Source organism: Rhinolophus ferrumequinum, chromosome 15 (genome assembly GCF_004115265.2).
Source record: "Rhinolophus ferrumequinum isolate MPI-CBG mRhiFer1 chromosome 15, mRhiFer1_v1.p, whole genome shotgun sequence".
Classification (NCBI taxonomy): domain Eukaryota; kingdom Metazoa; phylum Chordata; class Mammalia; order Chiroptera; family Rhinolophidae; genus Rhinolophus; species Rhinolophus ferrumequinum.
Window position 1 is genome coordinate 17483083 of NC_046298.1, and position 26131 is coordinate 17509213.

At 55.3% G+C, this 26131-nt stretch overlaps 2 protein-coding genes across 3 annotated transcripts; both read right to left on the reverse strand.

The window, feature by feature from the left end:
• Positions 1 to 127: 127 nt before the first annotated feature.
• On the reverse strand, positions 128 to 3649 carry LCAT (lecithin-cholesterol acyltransferase). The gene is made up of 6 exons (XM_033128112.1): positions 3236 to 3649; positions 2363 to 2519; positions 2168 to 2283; positions 1984 to 2079; positions 1669 to 1893; positions 128 to 724 (listed from the first exon to the last, which is right to left on the reverse strand). The coding sequence occupies exons 1-6, from the start codon at positions 3387 to 3389 to the stop codon at positions 150 to 152; spliced, it is 1323 nt and encodes a 440-aa protein (XP_032984003.1). The 5' UTR covers positions 3390 to 3649; the 3' UTR covers positions 128 to 149.
• On the reverse strand, positions 3612 to 25301 carry SLC12A4 (solute carrier family 12 member 4). Of its 2 annotated transcripts, XM_033128103.1 has the most exons (24): positions 25122 to 25301; positions 20154 to 20248; positions 18588 to 18719; positions 15028 to 15174; positions 14898 to 14952; positions 13108 to 13238; positions 11290 to 11531; positions 10935 to 11149; positions 10227 to 10391; positions 10050 to 10148; positions 9701 to 9758; positions 9187 to 9361; positions 8645 to 8763; positions 7126 to 7224; positions 6807 to 6926; positions 6495 to 6599; positions 6065 to 6233; positions 5658 to 5853; positions 5376 to 5545; positions 5155 to 5286; positions 4971 to 5078; positions 4592 to 4779; positions 4339 to 4472; positions 3612 to 4181 (listed from the first exon to the last, which is right to left on the reverse strand). In XM_033128103.1, the coding sequence occupies exons 1-24, from the start codon at positions 25234 to 25236 to the stop codon at positions 4090 to 4092; spliced, it is 3261 nt and encodes a 1086-aa protein (XP_032983994.1). In that variant the 5' UTR covers positions 25237 to 25301; the 3' UTR covers positions 3612 to 4089. The 2 variants fall into 2 exon arrangements, with proteins under 2 accessions (XP_032983994.1, XP_032983995.1); XM_033128104.1 differs by lacking the exon at positions 6495 to 6599 and having other exon boundaries at positions 3617 to 4181.
• Between the last annotated feature and the right edge of the window lie 830 nt (positions 25302 to 26131).

The following is a 26131-nucleotide window of genomic DNA, read 5'->3' on the forward strand; positions in this document are numbered from 1 at the left end:
CCTAGGCTTTAGCAAAGCCCATGTTGCCTGTGCTCCACAAAGCACTAGGCCTGCGGCTGCTGATGAATGAATCCTGGTGTGCAGACCCTAGTGACCCCCCCTCAACCCACAATACATGTGTCAAGGCTTACAGCAGCAAAGGATGAGCTTTATTCAGGGGGGAGGGGCTCTGGGCTGGCAGCTGGGGGTGTGGAGTTGTTCCGGCGGTAGACACCCAGCAGGATGGCATTGATGTGCTCCAGTGTCTGGTTGCTAAAGACTAGGTTGAGGTGCTCTGTCCCATGCAGAGGCAGCAGGTGCACGGGCTGTGGCTGGAGGCCCTTCCAGTGGGCACAGAGTTTACTGCTGCGCGTGGCCACAGTGTCATCACCATCCTCATAGAGAAAATCCACAGGGTCAGTGTAGGGGAAGCCATCGTCAAAGATGTAGGTGCGGGGCGTGGGCAAGCCCTCGCCGTACAGGCAGTACACTTCCACACCCGGTGCTGGCAGTCCTTCCAGCAGGCTGCGGGACTGGAGCCACATGTACCAGCCTTCCTCAAAGTGCAGGTCTGAAAAGAAGCGCTGGAAGTCATGGCCTGTGTAGTTAAAGGTGGGTGTGGACATGAACACATGGTCCTCAGGCCACACGTGGTTGGCGGGTATCATCCAGGGCGATGTCGTCGTCATGCGTTGCTTTCCTTTCAGCCTGATGCTGGACATGATTGGGATGCCGTGGTTGTCACCTGTGGACATGGAGCAAGGTAGGCAGGGAGCCAGGCCTGGCTGCCCCCGACCCACAACTTGCTGCCCAGCCCACGCTCAGCTGCAGGCTCAGTTTTGTCCCAACCTAATCCAAACATTGGCTCCAAGCCAGACTAGAACAGGCCTAGCATTTAGTAGGTGCTCAATGTATGCTTATTAAATGAGAAGCCCTGAGGGCACCTCTGTGAGGCAGAGCTATAGGGCCTCAAAAAGAGGGCAGGGAGGGGTTTCCTGAGGATGGATGTGTATGTGCAAAAGGTCGGGGTGGGGGGGTGGGGGGTTTAGTGCTGGCAGTTCTCCCTGAGGCAGGTGTGTGTTGGCCCTGTGATCTGTGCTGCACCGCGGTCAGAGCTATGTTCTGGGACGGATGAAATGAGACCGTGTTTGTGTTTGACACTAACTGATGTAGTCTGAGGGTTTCCCTCACCAGACTGTGAGCTACTAGAGGGGAGGCCGAGTCTGGCTGGGCCCAGCATCCACAGTGGGTTCTCAACAGGTAGTAACTGTGGCACTCCTCAGGGAGGGGCTCCTAGGGTCTGGTCCTGGCTTTGGCAGATCTGTCTCCAGTAGGAGAGATCCCCGGGCAAAGGTTCCTGGGAGCAGAAGGCAGCTGAAAGCTGGGTGGGCAGGACCTGAGGCCACAGGAACAAACCTGGGGCAGTGAGTCAGATTGCTGGAGTTCACTTCTCTCTGTTAAACTTCCCTTGTCATCACTGAGACAGACTCTGGCAGGAGTCACTCTAATGGTCCAGGCCAGGCTCATTACTCTTAGGGGGCCAACGATAGAGGCCATGCCCCAGGGGTGGTAGACGACACCCACCGCATGGCATTGTGTGCAGAAGCAGGAGCGAGGGCAGGCCCATGGTCAGCTTCATTCCACCCCTCAACCTCACCACAGCACGCCAGTAATCAGAGCCCGTCTCACCTGAAGCCACGACCAGTAAGGGCTTGATGGAGCCACCCCAGGGAGCCCCAAGAGAGATGAAGCCATCGATGAAGCGATCCTTCCAAGACTGGGGCTGGCGCAGCAAGAAATAGAGCAGGTGCAGGCAGCCAAGGCTGTGCCCGATGAGGAAGACGGGTTTTCCATAAGTAGCATGCATCTCCTCCACCAGCCCAGCGAGCTTCTGGTAGTATTCCTCTTGCTGGCCTGCAGGGGGTGGGAGTGGATGGGGTCAGGGCAGTGGGGTTTAGGGACCACCTGCCCTACCCCAAGCCCGTCATCCTCAAAGACACTCACTGGGTCCCAGCCGCCAGTCATAGGGGGCAGCCCGCACGGTCTCATCCCGCACATACCCGTTGTTGACCAGATTCTGCACCAGGGTGTTCATGTAACCTGTCGGGGACGCAACAGCATTGGGGATCTGGGCATGGCTCCTGCGGCCCAGCACAGGCAGAGCCCTGCGCTTCCCCAGTACACACACCTGCCAGCTTGGTGGCGTCCAAGTACTCAACAGAGTAGGTCTTGCCAAAGCCAGGGACACGGATCTGTACACCAGGGGCGTTGGACGCACGCCCAGAGCTGCGGTTGTAGACAACCCTGGGAACAGTGGGACATTCAGCAGGCCAGTGACCAAGGGACCGGGTGAGGGAGCTGGGACAGAGGGGATGGCGCATACCTGGTGTTATCGATCCAGCAGTCTACCCCAAGGGGTAGGAACATATTGAGATCCAGCCAGATGGTGAAGAAGTCCTCTGTTTTGCGGTAGCACATCCAGTTCACCACATCTGGTTTATCCAGCTTGGCTTCCAGCTGATTCCCCAGGCAGCCAGGCACTGCGGGCACTAGCCTTCACTCTGGATTCCTCGGATTTCTCTCCACCCCCACCATGGTCCCCACCCCATCCACTCCCCCCTGCAGTGACCAGCCCCACCCCTTCAACCCCCAGGGATGAAGATCAAGATCCTCTTTCTGATCACCCCCCAACTCCCCACCCCGTCCCTCCAGCAGCACAAAGCCCAGGCTCCCCCTCAGGCAAGGAAAGTGCAGAGGCCAAGGCTTTGACCTCTGCCCCCCCAAAAGTAAACACCTAGCCTGTCTCCATTACTGCCAAAGTCCAAGGTGAGAATAAGCAGGTATGGGGCAGTGGGGTCTGGGCCTCGGAGTAGGGCAGGCCTTGAGGGGCCTCTCCTGCTCTCCTGGGTTGGGCATCTTATCCCTGCTGGGGTGGGGGCTGAGGAAGGAGTAGTGGGGCTTGGCCGAGGGTTCAGTGGCTGCAGCTGACCACAGCTTGTATTGCCCTGGCCACGCTGTTAGGCACACCCGCCCCCCACTCCACCCACCGGGGGTAGATAACTCAGAGACACAGGAAGTGAGGTGGGGGGAAGGGGTTAATTTCTCTGCAGGAGAAGCCTTTGGCCCCTCCAAACACTGAAGCAGGGATCAGGGCTAATGCAGGGGCAGAGGGCCTTGGCAGGGTCAACTACCAGGGGCTGGGGCCCAAGCTCCCCAAGGTCTGGCCTGCTGCATCAGGGGCCTGGTGGGGGCTTACCGAGGATGACGGGCCTTGTGTGGTTACTGAGCTCAGCCTTGGGCGTGGTTTGCGGGGGAAACAGCACATTGAGGAGCCAGAAGGGGGCGGCAGGGGGGAGCAGCAGCCCCAGCAGCAGCAGCACCCACTGCCATAGGGAGCCGGGCGGCCCCATTCCAGCCCCAGTGCCTACTGCCCAGTGAAGCGGTCTTGGGCTGGCCTTATCTGGAGTGGGGGTAGGAGGGGCCCTGGGGCCAGTGGGAGGGAAAGCCTGGCCAATGGCGGTGGCCAGGGATTGCCGGAAAGGGGCACAGCCTCAGGGAGCCGGCTCTGGGCCTAGGTTCAGTTCCGCCTTCTTCCCGTGGCGCCAGGGGAAACAGAGCCTGGGCAGCAGGAGGCCCAGAAGTACACAATGTTTTATTGAAAAAAGGCAGGCCTCAGCTGGCTGGCTCCATTAGGCTTGGCTTGGTGGGGTCCCTGCCCACAGTAGCCTGAGCCAGGTCTTCCAGCAGGCGGGCTGGGTCAGACTCCCTCCCCTCCCTAGTTGCCCTTCCCCTTCTCTCTGATGGTGACATCCAAACAATAAATATTCAATAAATAGCGCTCCTGGGCTGGCTGCCTTCAAACCCCATGTCAGCCCTGACCAGTCTTCTCCAGCCAGAGCAGGCCTCCTGGGGTGCTGGACGGGAAAGTCCCCAAACTTCTCAGGGTCCTGCAGAACCGCAGATCCATTTTCACTGCCAGGCCCAGACCCAGTCTCCAAAGAGACCTAGCAAAGCTGGGTCCAGGCATGGGCAAAGCAAGGCTGGCAGGTAGGTGCTGGGAGGGGGTGTTACCCTGAACACCTCCACTCTAGGCCACAAGTGTGCATGGGCTCAAGAATAGATGGTGATGACTTCTCGGCCACCACCACGTACCAGGAGCACCCGCTCGAGGCCTTCGGTCAGCACCTCCAGGAACTCCATGTCTAAGGCACCCGGTCAAGGAGGCAGCACCAGCACCACGGGGCACTCGGGGAAGTGGGCCTGTCAGTAAGACGTGGGGTAACCTGGCAACCCCAGGGGCATCCAGCCTGACCGCACGCTGTCCACCTCCCTACTGCCTGCCTCTCCACAGAAGGATACAGTTCTCATCACCCTCGCTGTTCTTGGGTGGGCCGGGCATGTTCAGTAGAACCAGTCGGGCATCGTGGGAGCGTGTCACAATGACTTCATTGAGCTTCACGGCAGTGTGCATGCGCCGCACATTGGATTGGTCCCTGCAGGGAATGCAGCTGATCATGGGCCCCACCCCGGCCCCCCTACAGAGCTTCTCTGCCCCCATCCCACCTCCACTCCCAGGCCCCAAAATGGCTGGGTCTGCTTTCGCTGCACTCACGGCTTAATATGCACCAGTTCTCGGAAGTTGTCAGGGGCGTGGCTGGGGTCCCAGGGCTCAGCTGCCATATACTTGTCCCGTGTCCACGTCATCTGGATCTTGTCAGCCCCCGCTGCAGACTCATCCTCCTCGTCCGAATACAGGCTTTCCAGCCGCAGGGCTGAATGCCGGTCTTTGACCAGCTGGGCCTGTGGGAAATCAGAGGTAGCCTCAGTACCACGAGCAGAGGGGGCCTGGCTAAGCCACCATGATCACCCAACCTCAGGGACACGGGCACTGACAGCGGGGCTGGGGTGAGTCACTCTGATGCCTGCACCTTGTGGTGTCTCACAAGGCCTCAGCTAGCCACCCAGCCCTGCCCTAAACCGAGGCCACTGACTTCTCGCTCGCGCTCAGTCTTGGTCAGCCTCATCTGCCGCAGCATCTGGGACCGTTGCTCCATCATCAGCGTCCGCTCGTAGGTATATGCTGAGATGTCGCTGTTGTGCTGGGAAGAGAGGGGGCCATGAGGACTGGACCGTGGGGCAGGGTATCCACAGGGCCACATGGGGCAGCTGGCTCACCATCTCCACCACCTCCACCTCCGCCTCAAGGCGTAGGTGGTACAGGAAGACGGCCAGGTCCTTCTTCATCTGGATGCTGTTGTCGTCCATCTGGGCCACTGTGAAGATGCGCATCCGGCACTTCCTCCAAACCTGTGGCAACAGAGCAGGTGGGTGGTTCAGTCACACCCCACCCCTCCAAGGGCCCAGCCCCTCTCCCCCGGGCCCACCCCCTGGCCCACCTTGTGCTGGCGCAGCAGGAAGGGCAAAAGCATAAGCATGCCACCATCATGCACAATCCACCACACGTCGATGTGGCCCTCCAGGTAGCGCTCATGGTTGCTGGGGTAGAAGGCAATGTTCTTGGGCACAAGCAGTGCCAGGTGGGCCGCCGTAGTGCACCGAACAGTGTCTGGGGAGGAGGGACACTGCTGACCGCCAGCCTGCGGCCCTCCAGCTTCTGTCCTCACTTGAACCCCAGCCTGTTCCCCGTGGCTGAGCCCAGGCCCTGGCCCCTCACGCACCAATAAAGGTCTTCCAGGCACGTGGGTCCTCGCTCTGTCGCCAGCCATAGGGCCAGCCCAGCACCACCGAGTTATGCCTCATGCCGCCCAGGCCACAAGACTGGATGAGGTGGGCCAGTCCCTCACGCACCTTGTTGGCTACCACCACCTGGCAGAAGCCCTTCACTTTCTCAATCTCCATCATGTTCTTGATTGTCTGTCGGGGACACACCAGGCTCAGAAGGCAAGACGCACACACACAGAGGCCATGTTTTCAAGTTGGGACAGCCATACCCACCCTTGCTCCAGGTCTCAGGTGGCAGCATTGCTGTCAACCTGGCTGGTCAGAATCGGGCCCCTCCCCTACATGCCAGCTGCAGACCGCAGCCTCTGGTCCAGCTCAGGTCCCCACCCCCTGCAGCAGGCACCTGCTCAGCAGCCTGGGCCTCGCCGTAGCTCTCCAAGAAGTTTCCCTGGATGACAGAACCAACTATGGTCAGGCCCTTGCCGGCCTTCAGCTGAGAGGCAAAGGTGAGGAGCCGTGGGTACTTCACGTGAAGGTCCTCGTCTAGCTTTAGCAGCACCAGCAGCTGAGGCCTGCGGTGGCCAGAGGGGGAGGCAACCTGAGACCAGGGCCAAAAGTTTCCAGGGAGCCCCTCTTCTTCCCTTCTCAGCTCATAGGCCCCCACAGGTTTGGGGAGCAGAGATTCAAGGGCTCAATAAGCAGGATGGCACCTTTGGTACCCCCAGGACAGGGAACATGGACCAGGGAGGGAGAGCCAGCACCTCTTGACCCTCCCACCCTCACAGCGCCCCAAGAACCTAGAGTGGCCTTTGCCAGTCTGGGTGTGAACTCACCGCCAGTTCTTGGTGTGAGGAGGCCCCTCCTCTAGTCGCAACAGTGCATAGCGGGCAGCACTCAGAGACAGGCCTCGGATCCCATCACCCCATTCCTTCTCAGCCCTACAGAGGCCACCATAAACTGGTGAACCCCTGGTCCCTCCCAGGGAATTCCGTCCAGATGTATGTGAGATAGAGGGGAGCCAGGCCCTGCATCATAGCCCTCCAGCTCCAGCTCTTATGGTGGCTAGCAAAGGATGGCTCAGTTCTCCCCAACCCAACATACAGACCACCCCATTTTCCCCGACCAGGTGGCAGCCCCTCACTCACCCTTGGTATTCAATATACTTGTAGATCATGCCCGCAATGAGCATGGCAACCAGCGCATAGTACCAGGAGGAGACAAACATAAGGGCCAGGCAGAGGCTCATGCCCAGGAAGGACAGCGCCCTAGGCCAGAGAGTAGCGAAGGGCCAGAATCAGGGAAAGAGCAGTAGGGCCCCAGGCCAAGCCCTCCCAGCCCCCTAACCTCTCACCAATAGCAACTGTAACCCAGGAAACTCAAATCCCATCCAGAATAGGGCTCTTGGCTATTGAGGAATAGCTCTTGTGTCAGAGGACTCAGCTCAGGGGTCCAGCTGGCGCTCACCAGTGATAGTACTTGAACCGGGGCCGCCAGTTGGGAGTCCTCAGGAGTGTCTGCACAGCACAGGCCAGGTTCACAAACAGGTAACACATCAGAAAGAACCTGCATCACAGGGGCTGGTTGGTACCGAGGAGCCTCCTTGGCAGCCAGGTACCGGATGTCCCTGCCCTGCACGGGCTCAGCCAGGTCTTCCCAGCCTCACAGCAACCACTTCTAAGCCTAAGGCAGATGTGACTACTGCACAGGTGTCCTCAGAGCTAGGGCTTCGAGTGTTTACAGGCAGAGCAAGGTGGGAAGGGGGCAGCAGGCAGGGGGGAACAGCGAGTATACAGCTGTGAAAAAAGGCGGTGCTGAGGAGTGCTCAGGGTCTGGAGATGGCAGACAACATTCAGGCTCCTGGCCTGGAAACCAGTTGGATTAGGGGCTGTCGTGAATGTGGGGAGGAGCAGGTAGGGAGAAGATGACAATGCCATTTTGAATACACTGAATTAGAGAAACTTGAGGGATACTATGTGTATATAGAAGACTGGGACACGGTGAGGCCTGCTGTGTGAACCCTCCAGGAAGACCGCTGAGGAGCAGAGGGCTGAGGGGAGAGGCACCAACTTCTACCCTGAGCTGGCCGGAGAAAAAGGGCAGACAAGAAGGCGAGAGGACTTACCAGAGACAGAATGCCAAGGGGCAGGGACTCCCATGGGGGGGTGTGGTCAGTCCCATCAGGGCTGCCAGGAAAAGCCAATGATAAAGGCTGAGATATACTGTCTGGCTTGGGTAGTGAGGGGTCACCATGCAAGACCACTGTGGCAAGAATAGTTTCAGGTGTGCACTACGTGTGGGTGGAGCTGGGCAACAGGAGGCGGAGGCATGTCGTGGGGGACGAGATTACTGTGGCCTGACTGTGGCTGGGGGCCACTGCTTTAGGGGGAAAGGGAGCCTGTCAGGCCTATAGGCTGAGTGGGGCAGTGAAGGGTAGTCCTTTCATAATAAACAAGCAAGACAGCATCGGCAGTGCAGCAAAATGTGTGTGGCGATGGAGCGGGCCCCAACACTGGCAGAGGAGAACACAGCACCTATAGAGCTCTGGCTCAGAGACCCCCAGAAATTGCCATGTGCTGACCACTTCCGCATGGCACTGGTAGACTCAAATGCCAGTTGATCCTAGAACTTTAAAAGCAAACAACTTTGAAAACGGATGGGGCAGTGGTGGCTTCTTTAAGGCACTAGGGACTAGGTGCTTGCCCTGTGCGGGAGCAGAGGGCTGTTGCCTGCCTGCTCTGGGCAGCTGGACCTGTTGGCCTGTTTAACGCTTCTGCATAAGTGTCAGGCTCGCTCCTGAGTGCAGAGGTAGGATGAGCTCTGCCAGGCAAACATCTTCCCATACAGCCTGACATGTCTCCCGGCTGTACCCTCAACACCAAACAGGGTTACAGGCAGGTGCTGGGGCCCCTGGCTGAAGGGTGCTGAGGGTGCATGGAGCCTTTCCCAAGACCATCCCGCTGCCCTGCCCTGGCCTCCAGCTCACATGGATAGGATGGGGGCCACCATGTCAAGAGAGGCAATGAGGATGCCCAGCTCAGCGATGAGTGCCGTGAGGAGGAGTGCCCATGTTGGCTCACCATTTGCCTTCCCGTGGCCAAATACCTGCGTGTACAAGGGTCAGTGCGGTCAGCAAGGGAAGACGCTAGTCCCATCACCCCCATTCCACACGTTGAACTCTAAGCCACATCCTGGCCTCCATCATCCCCAAGTCCCTCCTCTGGGAATTAGACTGCATCCATGCCTATGCCAGTAGGTTCCACAAGTTTCTGTGCCCTCTACCTCTCCAGGTGTCTCTGCTCTGAATGAGCCATAGATAGGCCATGAAGATTCTGGGCCCAAGCAGCTCTGCCAACAGCAGGGCAGGGACAGGGCCAGGACAGCTCTCAGCAATTCCCCATGATGGCTATGTGGCCCTAGGGTCACTATGGGCCCCGGCAGAATGTAATGCATCCATGTGCCCTACTGTTCTCCCCCAGGGTGAGGGGACAGGAGCACCCAGCCTTGTGGGAGCACAAAATGGCTTACCCGGAGGAAGGGAATGATGTTGTCCTTGGCGATGGCCTGCAACAGGCGTGGTGCCCCTGTGAGGCTCTGCAGACCGGCGCCACAAGTTGAGAAGAAGGAGCCGATGACAATGACCCAGGGCGAAGGCCAGGCCAATGTGCCCACCACCAGGTTCCTGCTCACACCATCACCATACCTGCAGGGGCCAGGTTCAGACCACGCTCCGTGCAAGGAGTCCCCCAACCCCTGGATGTGAGGAGTCAGGAAGGACGCTGTGGTGGGCAGAGCTCTGGCTCCTCAGCAGAGAAGGCCAGTCCGCCAGCCCTCATCCTTTCCCCTCATCCCAGCCCTGATCCTGATGTCATCCTTCTCTCAGAAGTAAAAGTCCTGGTGGGGCCTGACCCACCTGATGGTACAGACTACCAGTGGCAACCAGCAGCCTGAGGACAGGTGGGACCACGTATGTGAGAGGGGCTGGTGTTAAGAGTGGCAAAAGCGGAGTCTACTGCCACAGGAAGGGGCCAAGCTCACTCACTTGTCCCGGAGCACCACACCCTCGATGCAGGCGCCAAAGAGAACCACACTGCTGAAGTCTGTGGCTGTGTCAAGGAAAGCGAGGCCTCCACTGCCACTCCATTCAGTCCCCACACAGGACCCACGTGCCCCTCGATCTACCCTTAGCCAGAAGACTCAGCAAGGGCATTTACAGCTGAGAGTTTCAAGTTGTGCACACTCCTTGAGTGTGACGTGTGTGAGGGGAAAGATATATATGAGCGTATGCACGCATGCACATGTGGTATGTCTGTACATGCCAGGTGGTGACCTATATATAGGCAAGTGCCTCCTGCAACCCTCCCCCCTGCCCCAGGCCTGGGAAAGGATACACACGAGGGAGGTGGTAACAATGGCCAGAATGGTCCCCACCGGGATTGACTTCTGGGCGTCGCGAAGGTCTCCGGAGCGATTTGAGCCAGCCATAATGCCTCCAAAAACAACAAGACTCCCTCAGGGGGTACCCAGGAAAGGATGCATGGCTGAGTGGCTGGGCAAGAGGGGCTCACCTGTCACAGAAGGGAAGAAGATGCCGACGAGCACAGTGAAGGATGTGGCAATGTCAGCCACCACGTACAGGGGTAGGCTCTCCTTCAGGCCAAGGGCATCTGTGGAAGGCAGCCCATGCTTCTCCACGACCTCGCTCTTCTCCAGGTAGGCACTCCATAGGTTCTCTGCGGGGGCAGCAGCATCACCACTGTAGCCCCACCTACTTCCCAGGGGCAGTTTGGGCCAGCGAAGCCAGAGGCTGCAGATGGTGAGAGGCTCTGGGGGTTTGGGGGCAGGGGAACTTCAGCCGGATGGCTGCTCTGGCCACAGGGAAGGAGCTGTCTGGCTAGAAGTCTGACAGGCAAAGGGGGCTGAAGCCAGAGCCCTGCCACTGCCTGTCTCCTACACAGAGGCCCATTATGGCTCCTGGGAGAACAACCCCAGGCAGCATCAGGGGCTGGTGGCTGGGGAGAGAGGGGCTGCCAGAACTTTCTGGGGGCTGCTGTAGGCATGGGACAGTGGCCAAATAGGCTCTGTTCACCCGAAACCTAGCTGCCAGGAGCCAGGCTGAGAGGACACTGCTGGGCTGGGAAGGCAGCCAGCCCTGCCCCCCATTCCTGAGATGGCCACACAAGGATGGCTCTGTGCTCTACTCTCCTTGCAGGCCCATTCCCTGCCTCCTGCTCAGCTCATGGGTCAGGAGCGGGAGGACAGGAGGGAGGACGCACCCTGGAGCACACCAGCAGCTGCCCCAGGGATGCCAGGGATCTCGGTCACATTGTTGAGCAGGAAGTAGGGGTCACAGGAGTCAGTGGTAAGGTTGGAGCTGTGGCAGAAGAGGCTCCATAGCTGGGTGGCCACTGTCTCATTATCCACCATGGCCGTCTTGGCACAGATGTCAAACTGGTCCCGGGACAGGGTCCTGTTGCCCAGCATGCACACTCTGTGGAGGAGCGTGGCAGTCTCAGCACCTGCTTAGCTGGAGGCCCTCACCTGTTTCCACCCTGCAGCCTCTGGGACTCAGAGGCCATCACCTTGGGAGGGATGTCAGTGCAATGCTGGATGTATTCCCAGGTTACTTACGGAAATACGGGAGGGTCAAAAATAGACTTGATGCCCCCAGCATAGATGGACAGGATGGAGATGATCACACAGGCCAGGAAGAGCGAGGCAAATTTATTCACATACTTGACACCAACAAACACCACCAGGGTCATGAAGGTCAGAAAAATGGTCCCATACACTCGCATGTTGTTCAAGGTAGCACTCGATGTGTCGTGAGCGCCTGTTGGGTAAAAAATGGCAGCTGGCGGGGCAATGTAGGTCTGAAACAAGAGACAGATAAAGAAGGTTCGATTTTCCCATTTGAGAGTAAATTCTATCATTTTAGTTTTCTTTTTAAAACCATATCCAAAAAAAGCCAGTCACAAAAGACCACATATTGTATGATTCCATTTATACGAAATGTCTAGAAGAGGTAAATCTGATTAAAGACAGAAAGCAGGTTATTGGTTTCCTAGGGCTGGGAGGAACAGTGACGACTAATGAGTATGGCGTTTCTTCTTGGAGTGAGGGAAATGTTCGAAAATTGATTGTGGTGATTGTTGCACAATTCTGTGAACATACTAAATACCGTTACATTTTATGCTTTAAATTGGCAGTGAATTGTATGGTAAGTGCATTACCATGTTTCCCCGAAAATAAGACCCAGCCGTACAATCAGCTCTAATGCCTCTTTTGGAGCAAAAATTAATATAAGACCCGGTCTTATATATTCTATTCTATTCTATTCTATTCTATTCTATTCTATTCTATTCTATTACATTACGTTATATTATATAAGACCCGGTCTTATAATAAAATATGACCGGGTCTTATATTAATTTTTGCTCCAAAAGACGCATTAGAGCTGATTGTCCGGCTAGGTCTTATTTTCAGTGAAACACGGTATATCTTAATAACGTTGTTATTTAAAAAGGATTCAGACACAGGAGTCAACCTGAATAGCTAAATAGCCAAAGTAGAACAGTTTGAGCAACAAAATAAATAATGATAGTACTGGCTTATGAGCCAAGAATAAAATAAATATCCAAGAGTCCATACTTATATAAATACATGATTGAATAAATAAATAAATGGGAAAAGGACAAATTTTCCTTACAGAAGAAATCCAATAATAAGTGTAGAAATGTGGGCAATATAAAAATAAAAAACAACAACAAAAAACTCCCAGAAGGTCTGGGAGCTGGGTGCACGCTCCAGGCAGAGGACCTAGAGGTGGGAATAGCCAGGCAGTTCCTCTGAACATCTATTGTCTGGATCCCCAGGGGTGGGCACTTGTTACCCTGTGTTCCCCATGGCCCCTCCACCTCTTCTCCCACCAGCTGGGGCAGTTCAGTGGGGAGAGGGAAGCTGAGTCAGAGCCCACATGGGGTTCCCAGAGGCGGCACTGACCTCCAGACAGGGTATTGCAGCTGCTCCCCCTGATTTTGGGACAAGGATGAGGTAGATCTGAAGGGCCTTGGATCAGACGCCTGGGGAGACAGACCTGGCCAGAGTCCACACATGCCCAGGAAGCAGGTTCTGTGTCACCACTAAGATCTGTCACTGAGTTAGATGCAATAGTTCACAGATCACCTGCCATGGCTGAAATGGGCTGGGTGGATGGAACATCTAGGACCAAGGTGAAGGCAGCCAGGTCCTTCCTTGCCTGGCCCAAACTGGCAAGGGATTGAAGGGGAGACTGGCTTGAGCAACGATCTTTCTCTCTAGAGGAGGCCTCCCACATTATAAGCCCAAGACCCTGGCCGGAGGTGAGGGCAGCATGAGTAGTACCCTGGGCCTATGGGAAAGGGACTGTTTGGACAAGACCAGAGCTGGCCAGGGCTCAGCCTGACTCACCAGCAAGATCTCAATGGCCCCCAGGATGTACATGGCCGCTGCAAATGTTGTTCCCAGGTAGAAGCATAGGCCCACAGCACCTCCAAATTCTGGCCCCAGCGAGCGGGAGATCATGAAATAGGAGCCCCCAGCTAAAACAGAGAAAGTGTACATAGGTAAAGGCTGATTCTTCTTCAAGGGGGTCTCCTCCATGACAATCCCTCACAACGACCCAGGGGGACAAGGACAGATTTTCCTATTTACAGATGAGCAGGGTTGGGAGATTTGCCCAAGCCTGCATGGTTAATAAGTGGCCAGACTGGGGTCAGACCCCACTCCCATCTGACTCCAATGCCCAGCACGGGCCAGTGAAATGACTACTTTGCTAGGGCAGTTTTAGGTCCGCAGCAGGGCCTAAGTGGCCCACTGCCCACTAACTCCCTGCACTTAGGCTGGTCCCCACAGCCTCCTCCGGCTGGGTGCATCTGATCTCAGCACACCTCACCCCTTCCAAGGGCTGTGTCTGTTAGTCTGAATCCTCTAGACCAGGGCAGGGACTGTGTCTGGTCCAGTGTTTTTCCCTAGGGCCCAGACCAGGGCCTGATAGGTGAGTCTCCATGGCTGACCCTCCTGCCCTGAGTCTGCTTCCATCAAAGTCTAATAGTCCTGGCAAGATTAACAGTCAACACTTGGCTTCAGGGCCAGCGAGGTGCAACAGATAAGAGTGATCCCATGTTGTTGGTTGAATCTATTCCTGATTAAACTTCTCTGATGAAAAATCTGGGAATGGGGGTTAAGAAACTTTAAAAAGGTTAATCCGTTTCATACTGTAATCCACCTCCTAATGGACCTGCCAATGGTATGAACAGAGATCTGTGTGCAAGGCTGTTTACGATAATAATATTTACAATAGTGAAAAAGTAGAACCCAAGAGTAGGAAAATAATGACATAAATTAGGTAATACTCTATCAATCCTGCTAAAAATGTCAAATAAACTTTTTCCAACATTTGGGAAATAGACACACACACACACACAGTTTGGGAAAAACAATTATATCAGTGCTTTACAAGACCATGTACCAAAAGGCTAATAGTTATGAATTCGGGATTATGGGCACTTTCAAAACCTCTTAATTTTCTTTTTAAAACCGTATCCAGCCGCAGGAAGAGGATCACCCCGAAGATAGGCAGGGCAGATACACCCCCATGAGGGTGCCCATGCTGGGTAAGCATATGCCTTCCCCCGCCATTACTTTTATACTAATACTAATAAAGCTGTTATTTAAAAAGAAAAAAAAAAAGCATCCAGATCCAGACACAGGAGCCAACCTGTAGTTAAACATCCAAAGTGGAATAGTGAGCAACAAAATCAATAATAAAGTACTGGATTATGATCCAAAGAATAACATAAAGGAGTCCATACTGATATAAATACATGGTTGAACAAATAAATGAACAGGGTCTCTGAAAACCAATCTAATCGTCCCTGATGAAAACCCTATGCACTGGCTATTCCGTAATCCATGGGGGGGCCAGACTCCTGGTCTTGGGCCACGAGGTGTGCCCCATCACCTTCTTTGTCAGCCCCACACCCCTATTTAAAAACAAACACAGAAAGATAACCCAACAGCAATCTCAAACTCTGTCCAGCAAGGATACTCCTAAGTGATGGCGACTAGCATGGATTCAGGGACCACACTCTCACCAAAGAACTGCTTTGGGGAGGGGAGGGGCAATAATAGTTCCAAGGTATGTCAAGGTGGATTCTGAGCCCATCACCCCCATCAGGCCCGGGGTGGTCCTCACCCACCTGGAACCACTCCATTGGTGGCGATGGCACTCATGGAGATGGCCGTCAGCAAGGTCTGTGGGAAGGCGGTCTAGGTGAGTAGTGCAGCTGGGGGGGCAGCCACAGCCCCTCCCCCAGCCAGGATACTCACACAGCAGCAGCAGATGAGCACAATGAGTAGTGCCTGCAGCACCCCGGCCGTACCCACCATCCAGGTCAGCCGCAGGAAGAGGATCACCCCGAAGATATTCTGTAGGCAGGGCAGATACACCCCCATGAGGGTGCCCATGCTGGGTGCCTATAGAGCAGGAGGGGTGGGGGAAGCACAGAGCATCAGAGGGGTCCAGATGCACCACGGAAGGCCACCTCCAGTCACTTAGCAGTCCCCAGGATTCCTACAGAGATCAGGTTGAAGAGGGGCATCCTGAGTGGGAGCAGTCTGGGGAGTGCAGGGGTGGAGTGACAATTGGATTCTATGTTGACTTTCATATATGAAGACAGTTTGGGACTGGTAAGGTATGCAACCTGATTCTTTTCAAAATGCCATGTGTGAGCTTTAGAGTCTCACCTCCCCCTCAAAGCACTGCCCCCTTCCCTTTCTCTCTTCTGTTAAAATTCTGGAAAGAGAGGTCTGTCTTGGATCCCCACCTTCTCATCTAGCAGGCCCCACATCAACCAAGCCAAAATCTAAGACGTTTTCCCTGGCCTCTAATCCCCGACTTCAGTCCAGGTGGACACCAAGTCCTGCCCAGTCTGCCTCTCGAGCTGCCCTTAGATCACCCTGCCTTGTCTCAGCCTTAGTCCCTTGAACCTGGGGCACTACACCTGGGGCAACTGGATGGTGCCTTCCTGTGCCTGTCAACCTCTCCACACTCCAGCCCATTCTGCCGCCCAAGCAGGTCTCTGAAAACCAAGTCTAGTCTCACCATCCCTGCTGAAAACCCTCTGCACCGTCCATCCTGTAATCTCCAGTGTAGGCCGGACTTCTAGGCTTGGGCCATCAGGGGTGCCCCATCACCTTCATTATCAGCTTCATCCCTTGACGACATGGGTCCCTCAGAACCTCTGAACCAGGACATGTGCTGGATCCTGCCTGGGAAGGTCAGCCCTGCCTCACCACTTGGCATATTGCTCTTCAGTTAAACAGGCAGGAGGCTTAACTGTGTAGCCTCTTCCAGGAAGTTCCTCTGGGTTGCCTTAGGTGGAGTTGGCACTTCCTCTTGCTTCCCCTCAGTGTCTGATATACCCTTTCATCATAGTGGTCACTAGAGGTCACAGTAACTGTTCCCTTGAATGTCTCATGTTCATATTGGGATAGACATGGCTTGTTCACTGTTGTATGACCATCAGGCCCTGCAGGTACCCAAAAGGTGTGCCTGAGCCCAGTGAGTGGTACCTTGGAAGACGCCTAGGATAATCTGTTGGGAATATCCTGCATAGAGAATAGAGACTCAAGGTTGAAAGGAAGGTGAGGAAGGTCTAACGGGCATATCCAGGCAGGATTTCTCAACTCTCTCAGGGAAGAGTAGGAGCCAGCTGGAGGCCAGGGCAGAAGCTGAAACACAGAGGCAGGGCGGGCACCTTCCTGAAGAACTGAGGCCCTACAAGTGCCGTCCACCAGAGCTACAGCAAAGCCTGCTGTCCTGGAGATGGGGTGGGAGAGAGAACTTTGTGGACAGGAACTCTTCTGATGGGTCCAGGCCTGGGGCAGGACCTGTGTACAGCCTAAAGGACCTCAGAAGAGCCCAAGAAAGAACGAATTATCCCTCAAACTGTCCTGCATGGTATAAGTGACAGATATACTTCATCTGGGCTCTGTCTGAGCCCTTTTCAGAGGCCCTGGACCACCCACTGGATAGTGGCAGCTCCAAGCTCCACCCCAATTCTAAGCTGAGTCACTCTGGAAAAAGGGCAGTGTGGGAAAGGGCAGGGCCGGAAATGCTTTCTGCATCTCCAAATAACCTCTGGCAGCCGCAGAAGGTCACCAGGCCAGAGCCAGAGTGGCTGCTATGGAGAGGCGCCTTGGGCCTTGGCATGGTCTGCCTGGAGGCCCACCCTTCCTGCGTTAAGCCTTACTTTTCTGAGGCCCCGCTCAGACCCGCCCTACGTGAGGACCATAGCTTAGTGGCCCCAGTTCCCTAGCTTCCTACTGACTGTGGACTTGACCAGGCACCTCTTTGTTCCATGGAAAAGCCACTGGAGCTGGGACACTCCCATATTCTTACTCTCAGGCCAGGTGAGCTGAACAGGTAAGCTAAGGCTGGACCCCAGCATCCTCACAGGCTCCTTGGAAGGCTAAGGAAACATGGCCCTTCACCAGCCCAGGCTTCCTTCCAACACTTGCTGAGATGTACACTAGCCTTTCTTAGGGACCTTTTTACTCCCAGCCACCAGCAACTTGGACTTGGCCTGAAGGGACAGGGAAGAGGCACCTACCCAAGGTTCCTACCACCCACTGCGGACAACACTCAGAGACTGAGACCCCCTCTGCGGGGCTGAACAGCCTGAGGGACTGGGAAGCCTGAAGAGTCAGGGTTCTCTGCTATCTGTCCAGAAAATGCCAGCAAAACCACAACCAGCAGGATAAGGGGTATGTCAGGTCTGTGTGACCTGAAGATCTCAGCTGGCCCCTCTGGGCTGATTTGCCTCCCTGAGTGGCAAGGTGAGGAATGCACAACAGCCTGGTCCACCCTCTTTCCTTGGCCCACCCAGGAAGGCCCCAAACTCACGAGCAGGTCTGAGGCTGGGGACCCACCTTATTCCAACCAACAGCTCTTTCTGCCTGTGCTGACATCCAGTAAGAATTCTATAGCCAGTGCCAGACCCAAGCGCCCTCCAAATCACCGCTGCTTCCCAAACCTCAAGGAGTCAGGAGGAGGAGAGGGAGGGCTCCTTGGCCCCAGCCCTCAGTTAAACTGAGCTCCCTCACACCAGGGAGCTAAGCAGAGATGTGCAGTCATCCTGAAGAGAGAGGAGGGCCGAAAGGCCACAGGCCTGGACAGCGACGAGAGAGGGGACCAGGACGGCCCCCGGGGCGGTATGATGGTCCTATCACCTCTCTACCCAGGCGTTCAAGGAACCCAAGGGCTACTGGAGGGGTCTGCCAGTGGAGCCAACACAGTGAGGGGCAGAAGGGTTTGGTTACTTGCGCTAGGTCACACAGCCCCAAGGGACAACCACGTTCCCGGTTCCAAAGGCAACTCCCTTATTCCTCTTAATGGGATGCCAGGGATCTGGCCTTCTACATCATCGTATCTCACAGCAAATCCACAATCCCATCTCCAAGTGTTACGTATTGATCTTGTCTAGCTGAGTCATCATAGGCAAGTTACTTATCACCCTTGACACTCAGTTTCCTCATCTGAAAATGGGGATGATAATAGAAGCTGCCTCACAGCTTTGTTGTGAGATAACTTGCAAGAACCCAGGCTCACTTCTTAGCACTATGTCTCACACACAGAGAGGGCTGGGTAAAGGCAGCTGTTGCTCTCCCTGTCATTTCTGAGGGTATCCCTCGCCCTCTGCCCCTGAGGGGCTCCTCCTCAGCCCACCCCTTGAAGCCACGGCAATGAGTGTCCATCCTCCATGCTCCCCACACCTGGCACCCACTTCCCCCAGGATGCTTATAACCATGTGGAGAAATTGCCAATTCCATGGTGTTGAGTCTGTCTTCCCAGGGAGGGGCCCCTCTGCTGCCCTTGACTAGCTTACCTTGGCTGCTCTCCGGCGGGTGCCGTCCTCATTTTCAGCCTCCTCGTGCTCTTTGGCACCCTGTGTGAGGTTGGTGTAGCTGACGAGCTTGCCCAGAAGAGAAGACACCTTTGGGCGGATGTCCAGCTCTTCCTGTAAACAGAGCCACAAGGCAGTCTGGCAACAGGCCCAGCCAGCACCTATGTGTAGCCATTGGCCTGGCCTCTGGCCCCTTGCCAAGCCCTGAGGCAGGCCTGGGCCTGATCCCAGCTCTTGCCTGGGGAAGCCCAAGCCAGCCATCTGGGCAGGTATGGGTGCCACACCCCAGCATGCAGCACTCAAAGTCGCAGCTCCGCGACTGCTCTTCTCTCTGCCCCACCTTAGCTACAATCATGACCAGCCCATGTGTGAAAACTACCTGCCTCAAGGGAGAGGGCAAAGCAGGGCATAGCTGGCAGACAGGCGAATGGCACACTTCACCTGTTTGTTCTGTGTGGCCACCTCCCAGCTAAGAGTGGGCCTCTGGGACTCACATCTTCCCTCAACTCTCCCACAAAAAAGCTACCCCTAGTCACCTCAGGGAACCAAGGAAGTCAAAAGAGGGTTGTCTGGGACAAGTCTCTCTTATTTGCTCAAACCCTGATCTTCCTGGATGATCTCCCAGGCCCTTTGAATAACCCACCTCAATCCCCTCTATCTTCTCTAGCCCATCCTCAGGTAGAGACAGGATAAGGCTTTTGCTGCAGAAATGTGCTGCTTTTCTGTCAGGAGGCCTCCCAGGGTCCCAGGGCTCAGGCGCCCCCACCCCCACCGGGGTCTAGGATTTCCCTGCTCCTGTGGCTTCCCTAGCACCATGCCTCCACCTGCCTGTAGCCCTTCTAATCCCACACACAAGGAGAAGCTGGTTTGGAGTGAGAAGTGAAGATGCGGGTCTTTGGGGGGCACATGGAGATTGAGGAACCTATGAGACTTCCATGGGGCAGCTGAATATGTGGGGTCAGAGTTTAGGGGCCTAAACTGTGTTCTAAATCCAAATCCAACTTCTGAGCTTGAGTCTGAGAAGACTGAAATTCAAGTTCAGAGGCACAAAATTAGGAATGTTTCCAGAGAGGTGTCCACTGAGGTGCAGATGTGGAGAAAGGGGGCGTATCCAGGGAAAAGGACCAGGCCTCAGTGAACTTGAGATGGGCAGGGTTGGAAGAACCAACCAGGAAGGACAAGGAAGAGTTCACTGGAGAGGAAAAAATAATAACGGACTGTGAGAAATCCTAGGAGGGAAGGGAAGAAAGGAAAGCCTGAGAGGTGGTCACTTTCCTGAGGATCTGCGTGGAAGTCAAAGGCAAATAACCCTAAAGGTGGTAATGGGGTAGGGTTGTGAGCGGCCTCTGGGAAAGCAGTTTTAGCTCCAATGGCCAAGGGAACCACAGCCTGACTGCCAGCGGGCCAAGACAGACAAGGGGAGACTGGAGGAGGAGCCCAGACATAAGGAGGCACAATTGTCCAGCCTGCCTGCTTAGCTAAGGCTTGGATCCTGACAGGCCCCTGCCTGCCTGCCACACCTGCAGCCCAGAGTTGCTCATCAGCTACCTCAAACAGTGCCAGGTTCCGGTCATAGTATTCATTTCCTCTGGAAGCCTCCAAGGGACAAAGGAAAGGGCTGCTCTCTTTGTGGTTGCCATGTCCTGTGGAGAGAAAGGGACAGAATCCCAGTCAGGGGCTGCCTCCTGAGCCCCCAACCTGCACTGCTCCCCAGCAGGCCAGCCCACAGAACGTCATCTCTGTGGAGCACTGTGGAGGTCAGTGTTACCAGGCTGGGCCAGTCTCCTTGAAGGGTCAGAATTGGCAGAGTGGCCAATACCAAAACCCAGCACCTCATTTAGCAGAGGGCCACAGACACGCCAGCTCACACACGTGTTAACACCAAGGGGCGGAGCCTACTAGGAGGGGCGTGGCCCGAAGTTGGCCCGGCCTCTAATCCCCAATCCTATTTCCTGGCCCATCTGAAATACCCAGTGTGTCAGGCACCGAGGCCTCCGTGTCCTCAGGGCCTGCCCGGGCGCTGCCCTCCAGGTAGATGAAGCCACACAGGGCACCTTTTGCCGCCATCGTCAGAGGCTGCCTGCAAGCTGTCCCACCATGCACCGCGCGGGGGCATCCTGGAGGGCAGCTCGAGGCATGCTGGGAGGAGCCATAAGCTGGAAGTTGCCCAAAGAGCGGAAGTGGGTGCAAGAGCTGTCTAGGGTCGTCTATGAAAGCCGGGCCAGGTGGGTGTTGAACTGAGCAGGAGCTGCTGGCAGGAGCTGCTCACTGGCCTCCCTGTCCCCAGATCCCAGCCACTTGCCCAAATTAGGTGCGTGGCCAATACCAGTGTTAACCTACCCCAGGATGGCGAGATAGTGCCTCAGCTCCAAGGAAATCTTGCAGAAAGAAGCCAGATGAACTTTTTTCCTTTCTTAATTTTTTTTTTTTTTTTTTTAATGCCTGCCTCACTTCTCCAAGCCTGGCTGTTTTTCCTGTCTGCCCAGCATTCACACTCTTCCCTGTTTTCCAAACTTTATCCCTTGTGAGTTTTGGTGGATGACACTCCCATCTTTTCATCAAGCAGAGCGAAAACACCAAGTACTCCTTTTCTAGTCACTAAGTGTTTTTGTTTGTTTGTTTGTTTTTCCTGTGCCGACAGTCTGGCAGCAGTCAGTGGCTAGAGGCCTCACAGCAAATGGGAAGCTGACATCTTGGTTCAAAGAAGCCAGATTGGTGTTGGATGGAATGACTGTGGCAGCAGTGCTGGACTGCCTGGTGTCTGGTGATGGAGGTGGCAACAGAAGTATCATCATGGACCCAGACTAGTGGGGGTATGCACTGGCTTTGTAAGAGCTACCTGCCAACCTTCTCTGGTTAAATAGCCCAGAGGTTCATTTCTCTTGCTTGTAGGTAAGGATGCTGAATGATGCATTCGTCATCATCTGATACAGCCTCTTGCCATCAGTATGAGACTTCACTTGCCTTCTCTGGAGCCAAGAATCACTCAGTAGGTGCTGCACTGTGGATTCTTTATTACCCAAGGAGATTGACAGGTAAAGTGTGCTGATGACAATTTCTGGGGCAAAGTACGGTCTTCCTTCGTACAGCATGTGAAAGTGGTACATCGCCTCAACTAGGAACCTGGACTAGCGAAGTGAGCCAAGCAGCTCACTCCCATGAGCTAAACGACTGTGTGTAGGTCAATGCCAACAGCACAGTTGACAAGGGCAACAGGAGGTCAAGGCAGCCCACTGAGCCATGTTAAAGCCTTGTGGGGTCACATAGCTCCTCAGCCTGTGACATCTGTGACATCTGCTATGCCCTTGATGCTTGTTTGGGATCGGGATAAGGAGCCATAAGAAAAGTCTGAACACCCAGTAACACCACCCATTACAGTGACGGCCCTTCAGTGAGAAGCCCCTGAAAAGTACTCTTGGATTTTTATGACAAAAAAAGTGTCTCCCCTGAATAAATCAGATGCTTCATTTTGTCAGAAAATGGCAGCTATGGAGCTCGTGCTATTTCCCTTTCTGCCTTGGCTGTCAGGAATCTTCAAGTTAAATTTTTCCTTAGATGCAGTCACCATCTACCTCATCTCAGAGTCCTTGCCCCATTCCTTTGTATGGTTCTGGTCTTTCTGATTGTAACAATCCTTGGGGGAAGTACCAAGGGGTGGAACCTGCCAGGAGGTGTGGTGCATATCTCTTCAGATCTTTTTATGAAGTAAATTGGAAATAAATTATTCTAACCTCATGCATTGCAGTCTGCCCCACCATTGCTGCCATGTCTCTCTGAGGAGACTGCACTGGTATCCAGAAAATGCAGAGCTGGGCACAGAGCAGTTTTCCCAAACTGGCTATGGATGGTCCTCCAAGACTCAGTGGGTCCCTTGTCCCTTCAGCCATGACTCCAGAAGAGCTCAAAGCCCTTCCAAGCGTTGCCTCTAGTCCTGAGAGCAACCTTGCAGTAGATATCATTTCCCACCTTTTCGTAACAAGGAAAGGAAGGCTCAGAGAGATTCAGAGGCAAGGTTACCCAGTGAGAAGGGCCAAACCTGGGTCCCAGAATCCATTAGAGCCAGGTAGGAGCTTGTTCTCCCTACTCCTGTTCTAGGTCCCAGTCCATCCCAGGGTGCACCCTAGGCTGCAGTACAAGCCTTTAACTAGAGAAGAGTGTCTGGGGTTTGCAGTTTGGCCAGCGTGCACATACCCAAGGCTCTTGGTGCTGATGGTTGGCAGCCTGGCTTGGATTCCTGACCCTCCCTCTCTATGATCCAGGGCAACTTTCTTACCCTCTTTGTGCTGCCTTGATTTCCTCTTCTATGAAGTAGAGATAGTAATATAATACCTACTCTTCTAACTGCCCAGATGCATCAGAAAAGGGACAATCTGGTGCCAGACACCCAGTAGGTATAAGGTCAACTACCATGGGATTATGGGAATATGGGGCTCTAAGCAGTGTCTGGGTATACTGCCCTCAGCTATTCCAAAAATTCCAGTGCAGGTCTGGGCATGCCTGCCAGGCTGAAGCTGCTCAGATACCACCTGAAACCCCCGGTGAACCAGAGCATGGCCTGGGCCTGGGGCACTGCCTGTGAAATGCACATATATGTGTGTTCCTGGCTCCAGCTGCAGGTGGGTATCCAGGTGACATTCCTGCCTGATTCCTGTGCTCACAGGCATCTGCCAGGGGTACCCCTCTGGAACCTCTACACCCCTTGGAGCAGAGGTGTGGGCCTTGAGAGATTCAGGTACCAGGCTGGAGGTATCCCATGAGGTGGACCTGAGGTCACTGTTTTTGTACCCCAACCCTTCACAATTCCCACCAAGAAGGATCATAATCACTCACCAGGATGCAGAGTGTCCCCCATACCGCAGACACAACCAAGGTCTGGCTGAGAAGGAGTAAGAGGAGGAGCGGGGGGATAGTGGGAGGAGCTGGCCCAGGCTGGAGAGACCTGGCAAGACTCAGCCAGTATGACTCCAGGTCCCTCCAATCACCCTGTGAGAGGCCAAGGCGTGGCCAGAGGCTGGGCTCAGCTCTGCCTGCCCATTGGTCCAGGCTGCTCCGGATGCAGTCCAGCCCAGACTTTGGGAGAGAAAGCCTCCCAGGGCTAATGGGAGCAGGGATGTTGGCTCCTGCTCTGACCATTGGAACAAGGCTAGGAGCAGGTCAGGGCACCAGAGGTGAGGGCTGAGGAGCGTGCACGAACATGGCTGTCAAGCCTGTAAAATCTCCATGATGTCCAGTAGCCTATGCCACTGGCCTGTGCCAACTCCCCGCACAGCAGTCATGTGACACACATATAGGCATCACCCATCAGGTATGGATCACCTCAGTCATGTCACCATCACAGACAGATCAGAACTAGGTCAAGAGGGCATCACTTGACACATGCCACCAACACACATGTTCCCTGCGTATCTCCATCATGGTCAGACACAGACACAGGCATTTGTCATCAGTCATACTACCATCCTTATCACTGACACCCCTACAGGAAAGTGGCTATGAGAATGTGCTACTCTGACCCCACCTTCACCTTGTGATACCCTAGTTACACACTTGCACAGGCACAATTACACATGCATATGCCACTACACATACAGACGCATGTTTTCAGCAATGTTCACACTCCAAGAGTGGGCCCTGGCAAGGACTGCCACCTGGGAGCTTCCTGGGGTAGAAGATGGAGAAAGGGGTGTGGGAAGAAGCAGGCACCTGAGAGAAGGGAAGAGGAGCTTACTTCTAGGCCCAGTTCTAACACCTAGGCTAACAGTTAGGACACTGGAGTCTCCAATCCTGGGTTTGAATCCCCTGGGCAAATTATACAACAGCTTCCTATCTCAGTTCACTCCTTCCTAAGTGTGAGTAATAGGACCCATCTCTTGGGGGAAATTGGGAGGATTAAGCTAGTTAATTCACATAAAGCCTTTAGACAAGCCTGGTTCCGTGGTAGTGCTCCCCAGATGCCCATGGTACCTAAACAGATCTCAGCAGAGATCCACACAAGTGCACTCATAGACCCCCTCAGGCAGGCACACCCTTCTCTCCTGCCAGCCCGAGTGCAGGGAGGCACAAGGATGGGGGAGGGGAGGGGATTCTCAGGGGTAGAGGCGCAAATGGGTCGGCGAGACAAGAAGAGGCTGGAGGCGGTTCACAGAAGGTGGAGGGGCTGGGCATCTGGGATGCGGCTGTGCTCCCAGCCGGGAAGCGCCAGAGATGGGAGTTTGCTGCTATTCACGCGTCCGGCGGCCCCATTGGCTTGGCCTCCTTCGTCGGCCACGTCTGCAGCCCCCGCCCGTGGCCCGCAAGGGAGGAGCTGGGGCTGGGAGGGCGGCCCGACTGCGGGCGCCGGGGCCCGGAAAGATCGTGTCTGCGCACGCGGGGCGAAGGAGTGGTGGCGGCTGCTCAGGCTAAGAAAAGTTGGGCCCGCATCGACGTGTGCACGCACGGGCCAGGTGTCTGTGAGAGTGGACCCCGCGTGGCCGGCTCCCCTGTCCCCGCCAAGGCCCCCTCCGGGCGCGCCCTCACCGTCTGATTCTTCCCGCTCGGCGCGCTCCCCGTAGTCCACCCAACTGAGCCCCTCGAGGTTGTCATAGTCGCCGCGCCGCGGTCCGTCCACCGGCACCACGGTGAAGTGAGGCATCGCACGCACCGCTGCCCCAGCCACTGGCCCGGCTGTCTCCGCTGTCCCGGGCCGGCGCGCCCCGCCCGCCTGCATTCCTCCCCGCTGCGCTCACTTCCTCTGTTCGTCCCCCGGGCCGCCCCTCGGAGGCGGGGAGCAGGAGGGACTCGGGCCGGCTCCTCCCCGAGGGGGCTTCGGAGGAGTGAAGCCCCTCTGGAGGGAGTACCACTAGCGGCTCCAAACCCTGGGGAGGGCCAGATTCCTGTGTGACTTTGGGTGAGGGGCTACCCTCTGTGCCCCAGATGCGGTACTTGTATAATGAGGAAATGCGCTTCCACCTCTTGGGGCTGCCTGACGACTTCGTGAGGTTGGGCGTGGGGTGCACTGGCTCTGCGCTCTGTGCCTAGTAAATGCGACATTTGGGACGGAGAAGGGTCAGCAGGGCCCGGGCCAGGACCGCAGAGGCCCTCCCAGGGCCTCCCTCTATTCCTCGGTACCCTCTCGTTTCCATCTTCTGTGTCTCCCACCTCTCCCCTGCGTTCCTGGAAACCCAGTCCCAGTGAAGGTCCCTCCTTTCCCCTCACTGCAGTCTTTCCCTGGTGGAGGTGCTGTGGATTCCGGCCTCTCCCCAGAGGCTGTTGCCTCCTGGGTGGGAAGGACATACGATCCTCTCGCCCCGCCCCGTTGCCCCTTTGGTTACACTGGATTCTTTAACCAACTTCTTTCTTCTTAATTTTATCTTTTACTGTCTCACCTCCTGGGGTTCCTTTACCCAAACCGTTTAGTTGTTTGCTCTTAACATTTCTTTCACTTTCTACTTCAGTGCTTCAGATAATTTAGCCAGTTGGCTTTACTTTAACATCTAAATCTTTCTAGACTGTCTTTTCAGCGGTTTATCAGAAAACCCAAGAGCCCA